General features: G+C 36.8%; 1 protein-coding gene across 1 annotated transcript; it reads right to left on the bottom strand.

The window, feature by feature from the left end:
* Nucleotides 1-5,718: 5,718 nt before the first annotated feature.
* Nucleotides 5,719-6,921, bottom strand: LOC149381673 (uncharacterized). The gene is made up of 4 exons (XM_089601411.1): nt 6,886-6,921; nt 6,598-6,758; nt 6,376-6,496; nt 5,719-6,296 (listed from the first exon to the last, which is right to left on the bottom strand). Exons 1-4 carry the CDS (start codon nt 6,919-6,921, stop codon nt 5,868-5,870), a joined length of 747 nt encoding a protein of 248 aa, XP_089457537.1. The 3' UTR covers nt 5,719-5,867.
* Between the last annotated feature and the right edge of the window lie 2,143 nt (nt 6,922-9,064).

Raw genomic sequence — 9,064 nt, 5'->3', positions numbered from 1 at the left:
CAATAAATGGTTAATTATAGAAGATCTTATTAAAAGTAATATATGCATTTAATATATATATATATATATATATATATATATATTTTAATTATAAAGTCAACTAAAAATTATGAAAATGGTTATATTTTATTTAATATATTTTTAAGGTATAAAAGTAATTTGAAAGGATACATGTGATATTTCTGAAAACTGTGAGAATAATCGGAGCATCTCGATTAAACACAGATGATACATATGATATTTTTCCTTAAATATATAAGTATGTTGTATGTATATCAATGACGAATTTACGAGAGACGTCAAAGTGAAAAGAGGGAAAAAGATAGGGAGAGAGATGTTTTTTCTTCTTTTTCATTTAATGTTTTATAAAAATAATTTCATTAAATGCATCGAGAAAAGGTGTGTATATATATATATTCAACATAATTATATATTATATATATAATTAATGGTTCAAACACGATATTTTTAAAAATTAAAGGTATAAACACAATATTTCACTTAACCTTATATATATATATATATATATATATATATATCATTTTTCCTTGTATATATATATTATCCATAATATTTGCTTTTTCATACCATATATATAATGGTATCTGTAATAGAGAAAATAACATATTTATTTTGGATTTAAATGAAATCATGCAATAGTATTTTCTTATAAGGAAACATGCGTTTGTATTTTTGGTTTTCAAAATATAGTGTTTGTATCTCTAATTTATGAAAATAACAAGATTATACTTTAGAATACATAATTATATCTAGTTTTTGTTCTGACTTTTTCTTAATTTTGTAACATGTTAATGTGTTTTTTTAGATCAACATTCACGAGACATGTGTAAGGGTGCGAGCTTGAGACATGTCTCGATCTTAGATTGCAAAGCGTCGAATCTCCTATGGTTTCGAATGGATTGTGATGGGTCGGGGATGGTGTTACGACCGTGGTGGAGATCTTCGGGAACTCGAATGGGTGGTGTGTTTCGTCGTGCCCGTCATTTCCATTAGCTGAAAGAGAAGATACAAATGATGATATGTTTTGGAATGTTCCTCTTATTCAGTGAAGAACAATAAAATTAAATTTCCCAAGTTCTTGGACACCTTTTGAGAGATAATGTAATTTGGCGTAATTATAGATTTTGTTTGTGAAAGAAATACGATATAGATAGAGAGAGAGAGAGAGAGAGAGAGAAAGAGAGAGAGAGAGAGAGAGAGAGAGAGAGAGAGTATTTATTCTTTAGTTCTAGAGAGAAAGAAAGTAGATCATTTCTCTTTATGTTTTGAGGTGAGATAATTTTGTCTTGATTATGAGAGAGAGTGTGTTCTCTTTTAACTCTAGAGAGAATTTTAGAGAGAGAAGTTGTAGTTTCTTTTTCTTGATAGAGAATGACCTCTTTCAAATTGTAAAAAAATGATGGGTATTTCTAGGATTTTGAGTGTGCAAAATCATGGGCATGTGAGGCCGATTTGGTCGGAAGGATTCTCCAGTGACCTTCGATTTTGTGGATTTGGGCGGAGGGATCTTCCGGTTTTGAGAGTCCTAGTGGAGAGATCCTCTAGTTTTGGGATCTTTGGCAAATGGATCATCTGGTTTTGGTAGTTCTGGCAGAGGAGTCCTCTGGTTTAAGACTTTTGGCGAAGGGATCCTCTGGATTTGGGAGTCATGGCGGATGGGTCCTCTGGTTTTGTGGGTCCTAGCAGAGGAATCATCTGGTTTTGGACAAGCCAGCGGAGGATCCTCTGGTTTCGAGACTTTTGGCAGAGAGATCTTCCGGTTTTTGAGTCTTGGCGAAATGATCCTTTGGTCTCGACGTTTTGGTGAAATGATTTTTCGGTTTTATGTAATTTTTTACTCTCTGGGTGTCATTTTTATTTCATGAAAAAGAAGGCATTACATAACACAAAATTTTCTACAATCTTAACAGAAGCTCAAGCATTTTGAAATTTAATATGTGAATAAGTAGCTTAAGGGGGAGAGAGACTAATCACATGGTCAAAAAACGCAAAATATATAAAAGTTAGGTATTATACTTCTTCTTAAACTTCCATACAACTCAATCAACCAATTCTCAAGAGTACATTTCTGAAGTAAAAAAGACAATAAGAAAACAATCTTTAAACTGCAAAAAGCTCAAATTTTATTTTTATAATGCAAAGGCCCAAATTGTCATATACATGTATAAGGGGGATTTGCACCAAAGTCACTTCTTATGAACAAAATTGCATGTATGTCACCACCAAAAAACGTGTTGCGAGTAAGTCACTCTTATTTATTATTAGACAAAAATACCCTTAAAGTAGAACCATAGTTAAATATTTACAAAACAAAAATAGACTAGAAGAAGAAAGTAGAATCACAGTTAAATATTTACAAAACAAAAGTAGACTAGAAAAAGAAAGTAGAACCACAGTTAAATATTTACAAAATAAAAGTAGACTAGAAGGCTGAATCTGTGATTCTGGCGAGAGCTCCGGCGAGGGTTACGGCGGCGGTGGCCTCGTCGGAGCGGCGATCGGCGCTGTAGTCGGAGCTTAAGCTAGAGATATTAGAGTTTGGGAGGGAATTTGATGAGAGATTAGGGTTTGGGTGTGGATATGAATTCTTGTTGGATATAAAATAGAAAGGTAATTAAGACATTGTATAAGTGACAAATATACAAAAATAAGACACGAATATAATTTAGACTCATTTGTGATACAAATGAAATAATGTGTTGTTGTTGTGACATTAACCGCAAATTCCACTTATAACTATCATTTTCATTAATCAGTGTACAACAAACATGCTATATGAATAAACATCACTTGTAAAAACGATAAACATTAATAAGAAAGAGCTAAAAAATTCAAAAGTATCCTTTATTTTCGTAAACAATGGGTAGCTTTGTTGAAGGTCATGGACAACCAAATAATAAGGCCTAGTTATAATTAAGAAAATCTAATAATACCTAAGATTTAATACGGAAAATAAATACTTTGTTTCTTAACAAAAAAAAAAACTAATTACAGGTTCAAACTTGATTGCTAGTAAATTTATCATTTAAATTTATAAAAGTAATTAGTTAAGAATGATATTAATAAGTAAACAAAAACGTGTGAATGACAAGTGAATTATTTCTTACTAATTTTCTATCATATACCACCATATTATATGGTGTAATGATTCAATTGGTGTTTGTAATAGAACATTTTATATTTTGAGTGTTTACGTGTAATAAAATGATTATGAGTTAGTTTAGGGCTTAAATACCAACTTTTGGGAAGAACACGCTAATGAAGGAGTATCGTAGTTGTACCACAATACGACTTCGATCTAAAACACTTAGACGGCGATTTTCAGAGCTAAAGAAGAATCGCACATACTTGGACGAGAGAATGGGACTTTTGGAGACGACCAAAGTAAGAGGAATTTACCGATGGAGACTATCTCGACTCTCAAACTTATTCTATCTTCTTTCTGTTTTCTATTTCTTTTATTGTTTTTAGTTACTTATGTCTCATAGATTTTGAACGGTTAATGAGATTAATCTTAAATCACGAATGGAAGATCTTGGGCTCCAATTATCCTGAACCCATACGTGTTTCTGTAGGTCTTACTGTGTCCAACAATCCACGGTGTTCGGCCAAAATCCATCACCGCTAGCCGACAGATCAGCTCCCACAAAAATCTCCGCTTCTCGGGCCGGGGATTACCGTAGCACCCTATGAAGCGACACGAAACGCCATCTCTCTTAATTAGAGCATCAATATGGCCATATGAGAACGATTTGATCCTAAGATCAATAATTTTATTCCAAAACATCAATAAGTCTCATTTCCAACCATCCAACTGACAACAAAATGTCCCCCAAAATCGAGGTGAAACTTCCAGTTTGAGCATTGGTGGGAAAAAAGACGAGACTCCGAGACAAATAATAAATCTGGATTAGTATCACAAACGAGGCCACAGAGATCGTCGAGTGCACCAGGCATGCCCAAGCCTTGGGCGTTCCAGACAAGGAGTTTCATCGCTCTCGGCGAGTCTAGCTCGACCTGCTAGCACCCATCAATCCCGGGGAGAGAACCTTCGTTGTATTTTCTAGTTCACCATCATCCTCTATGCCAGACCTGGCTATAGGCGAGTCCTCACACGCCATAGCCTTTTTCTCATCTGCATCATGGGTACTCTTGCATACCTCGAGGCCGCTATGATCATCCGACAGGGACATCGCTATAGCCGGTGGAGCGAGATAGGGGCACACTTAGCCCGTGCCGCCTTCTTCAGAGAAATTCACGAATCCTCACCTCGCGGCGCCAACAGAAGAACGAGTTGGAGAGCCTCTCCACCATCCACTGGGTTCGCTTGTCTCTTCTTCACCAAGCTTGATGCATCACAACCATTTTTCGAAGCCATTCGTTCTAGAGGACTCACATCTCGCCACAAGTCCAATCGTAGTGTTTCCCTATGAGTCGAAATCAGATTAGGACATTTTTCCTTTGTTAGGTTTGGAGCGGATCCGGGTCCTCATTGTGGGAGATTGAGACCCGGTTTGGTTTAAAATCGGCATATGCTTCTCATGTGCCACAGAAGAAGAGGCGGAAAACTCTTTGCACGTGAGAACATATGGTTTTAAATACCCTTCACCCACCCATCATCCACTTTCTATGTAACTAGTAATGGGCACGCGCTACGCGCGAATGATCGTAAAACGAAAACAAGCAAGTTCGAAGAAATTCAAATCGTTGATGAAATTGTTGGTAAAAGTATGTGTTAATGCCTGAAAATGGATCAACACGAAAACCGGTCTCCACTTTTTGGGCCGGGGTTGCCATGCATCCTCGATTGAGTTGGGCCTTGATGTTTTTTGGATGAGGAAAAATCTCACACAACAGTATGCATTTACTAATTAATTGAACAAAATTGTACTTATATACAAGTGAGAAACAATGAAGTAAATGAGACTTTAAATACCTGGAATCATAAGATAAATATATACTTGTCATTTTGAAGTTGAAAATGTTGTTCAAAATACATGCAACAGTTGATTTTGACATGGCTGGAGGTCGAGCTCGCCTGGGGGTCGAGCTCGGCTGGAGGTCGAGCTCGGCTGGAGGTCGAGCCTGGCCTGAAGGTCGAGCCTGCCTGGAGGTCGAGCCTGGCCTGGAGGTCGAGCCTGGCCTGGAGGTCGAGCCTGCATGGAGATCGAGCCTGCCTGGAGGTCGATCCTGACTCGAGATCGAGTTCGCCTGGAGGTCGAGTCTGGCCTGGAGGTCGAGCTCGGCCTGGAGGGCGAGCCTGGCCTGGAGGGCGAGCCTGGTTGGAGGTCGAGCCTGTCTGGAGGTCGAGTTCGCCTGGAGGTCGAGCCGGCCTGGAGGAGCCTGCCTGGAGGTCGAGACTGGCCTGGAGATCGAGCCTGCCTGGAGGTCGAGCCCGCCTGGAGGGCGAGCTCGCCTGGAGGTCGAGCTCGCCTGGAGGGCGAGCTCGTCTGGAGGTTGAGCTCGCATCCTCGCTTGAGTTGGGCCTTGATGTTTTTTGGATGGGGAAAAATACCACACAATAGTATGCATTTACCAATTAATTGAACAAAATTGTACTTATATATAAGTGAGAAACAATGAAGTAAATGAGACTTTAAATACCTGGAATCATAAGATAAATATATACTTGTTATTTTGAAGTTGAAAATGTTGTTCAAAATACATGCAACAGTTGATTTTGACATGGCCGGGAAATTTAGATTTATAAGGGAAACATTCAGATAATACAATATCCAAAAAAAACTTCAAAAACAGCCCACATAATATAGCTACAATCACAAAGATTGATTCAAGGGCAAGTCATCAAAAACCATAGTTTGATTTCAATAAAAGTAACACTTTAGTTAGTTTTTTTTTTCGATTTTCGGCTTCTTCTTGAGCTTGGTGTTGAGATCTTCACGGTTAGAAGCGCTGACCTTGGAGGAGTGACCGTCACTTTGTTGTGCCTCGGCTTGGGATGGTGTAGATATGAGTTTATATTTCTCAACAGATTTTTGAACCAAAAGTTCATTCGATTCTATGTCTTTTGTCTGAGTTGGAATAATGACTGGGTCATCTTGCTTTTCAAACTCATGTTCGATGAGTGCAACAGATGTTGAGATATTGGGTAGAGTGTCATGTCCAATGTCTTTAGTTTCTTCAGCAGCAAAAACAACCGTGAACTTTGTTCTCATGGCAGTAGGCATATCATTTTTTGGAGCTTTGATATACACAAGGAAGTTGTTCTTGTGTGACAGCTCAAAAAAGGACTGTGGAGGCGCTTGATTAGGAGCCTAATTAAGAAATACAAACATGAATAAGTCGTAAAGCTGCAGTAAAAGAGTATGAAGTTTGATCAACTTTGTAACTTACCATCGATGTTGCATCGACGATGTCCGTTGCTAGACATGAGAATATGTTTTCAGCAGTTTTTCCAAAGAGAGTAGCTGATATGTGCCCTGTTGAGTCTTCTATATCCACTTCAATTCTAGGCCTAGAATATGGTAGAATAATTTGTTATTTGTTTACTACCGTAGAGAGTCAAGAAGTGTTCGTTATTTGTATACAGGGAATCCGAAAGTTAGTTGGTCGAACCAGGGAATAGCTCTTGCTTGTGGAGTATCACAGAAAAGACATTCGAACACGGTTTGTAAAACTGATCCAGTTGCTCTGTGACATCTTTCGCAAGAAACGTACCAAAATGGTTGTTTAAAGTCTGTGACTTTCAACTTGCCCTTCACCCAAAATGCTGATCTCTGTAGATAAAGGGAAACATGTCTAATATATGTAAATGTAAATAAAAATATATATGACAAACATGTCTAAGCATTCATACCATCAGAGCCATATCATGCACATGGCTGATTGGAATAATTTGATCACCAGGAGGAGGACGAAGTGGAATGGATAAAGCTTCATAGCTTTTGTCGTCGATCAGATCAGCAATTTTTTTAGAGTTGTCGATGATCCTGTTAAAAGTCAATGGGAAGAGATGAGATAAAAATAATAAACAGAACATGAAGTTAAAGAAAAAATAGATTTTAAATTCTTGGCATGTGTGTTGTGTAAGAAATTAGACCATCCGCGAAGTTTCTTTCCGGTGTCGAATTCAGGTTCAATGACGAAGCATGTCGTAGGTTTCGTCTGAACACTAACAGCTCCTGAAAAAAGAAAAAAACACATATAAACATTGTAAATTTCGCATTTCTATTTTTAGATACGTACAAATAAGGATGTTGTTGTTGGTGAACTAACCATTGTGAGAAACAACTTGTAATTGAATGGCAGCAATAATTGGCCTTCTATGAATAATGTTTGAGAGTGTTTCGCATTCATTTGTAGTGAAAGAATCCCACATCGTTAACGTCATGGTTTGAAACCTTCGCAAAAGAGTCATGTCATCATTGTAAGTAGAAACAAATATTCTGGAGTATGAATCAATACCAGGCATAAAATAAGGAATGATATTAAGTTTAAGTTTGTATGTCGTACGATTTATAATTATTTTTCATCTTTTTTTTAAAAAAATATAGATACATGGCACTCCTAAAAATTGTTTCTGGCTCCATCCTGATTAAATGTTCAATTTAGTTCCATTAATTGGATCATGTTCGTGACAAAAGTTATTTATATCGCATTACAGACGAAAGTTTAAAACAAATAAAAAAATGAAGATGACAGAATATCAAGTTTTTATATTTGCTATTAATTTGTTGGAAAAAAAAAATTGGAGATAGGTATGGCAAACGGTATTAATTCAACTATTCAGATGCTGTTCAACAGCCATTGTCCATTTAAATATTTCTTTTCCCTTACTCGGATAATAAGTCTTCCTCGTTTAGGATGAACAAATAGGGTTGGCAAAATAATTGACTGTTCATGTACTATACTTATGTCAATCAGCAAGTACAGTATGCACAATCAAATATGTAATTTCAAAATTTTGAAATTCTCACTCTGCATTCAGAAGAACCACTTCTTGTATTGTGCTTGCATCAGAGGATCTTGTCTGGATTTTCCTCTTTGGACGTATGTCTATAGCAGCAGCGAGGATATCTGCACATGTATTTTGTCGATTATGTTGCAGTGACACAGATTTTAGACAGTGAACAAGAAAAGAACCACAGGTTGTAAGCATGTATTACTAATGTGTGACATTTTGTCCATATGAAGTTGAAGATCTGAGAAAGGTGTGAAGCTGTAAGTTGATTCCAATAAAGTTGCATGGTTTTCTTCGACTCTTGAATCGTTGTTCGCAAATTTAGAGTCCAGTACAGTTCGTCATGGCACTGTTTGTACTCTGCCTTTGCTTCCTTAACAGATGCATTTGAGATGAGATATGTTTTAGTCAGCTGGAGTTTGTTTTGGAAAGCTGTAATCGTTGTATCAAACATCACTGCCCGTATTTTGTTTCCCTGTGACAAAATCAACAGCACAGGTAAATATAGCAGAGAATATTCGTTAATAACATTTGTTAAGAAAGATGGAAAACCTCCGGGTCTACTAAAATCAACGATTGGTATTTGACAGGGCTTCGAGTTGAAGAACGGGGTGTTGTCTTTTCCGCAACAACGAATTTCGATGTCCAGCCCAGTTCATCTTTTTGTATTTCAGGTATCAACTTATATTTGTTTGAGGTAATCTCAGAACTGTTGACACACGTACAATCACAAAGAAGATTGAATAGAATGTAAAAAAAAATCTGGAGAAAAGGGATACTTTTCTAACACCATGTAAACTAACCTTGAAGCCATCACGTAGAGAGCTGAGAGAGCAAAAGAAAATATAATATTTTAGGTGACATATATGTAGTACTCGGATTAAGGTAACTAATATATAGTCCACACCATAGCAAAAGTTGTAGAGACTGACTGTTGGTATTCTATTAGGTGTCTCTTCTTATTTTAATTGATGAAGTGATATGAGATAAGATTAAGCTGACATCATTATTAATCAAGTTGGCTTGCAACTAAAATATTTTAAACTAACTTGATATCTTAAAAGATGGACCAGAAAACCTATTTCCTAATTGAAACCACGTTAGTTCCATTTCCTTGCCACT

This window comes from Urtica dioica, chromosome 11 (assembly GCF_054948205.1).
Source record: "Urtica dioica subsp. dioica isolate 48M chromosome 11, U.dioica_male_clone48M_v1_H2, whole genome shotgun sequence".
Lineage (NCBI taxonomy): Eukaryota > Viridiplantae > Streptophyta > Magnoliopsida > Rosales > Urticaceae > Urtica > Urtica dioica.
This window is presented reverse-complemented; position numbering and strand designations above follow the sequence as displayed.

Excerpts from the sequence above, each read along its gene's own strand:
- LOC149381673 (XM_089601411.1), bottom strand. The coding sequence starts at position 6,921 with ATGAAGCTTTATCCATTCCACTTCGTCCTCCTCCTG. Across the intron at positions 6,759-6,885 it reads TCCACTTCGTCCTCCTCCTG|AGATCAGCATTTTGGGTGAA; the intron begins GTGATCAAATTA and ends CTTTATCTACAG. Across the intron at positions 6,297-6,375 it reads TCGTCGATGCAACATCGATG|GCTCCTAATCAAGCGCCTCC; the intron begins GTAAGTTACAAA and ends TTTCTTAATTAG.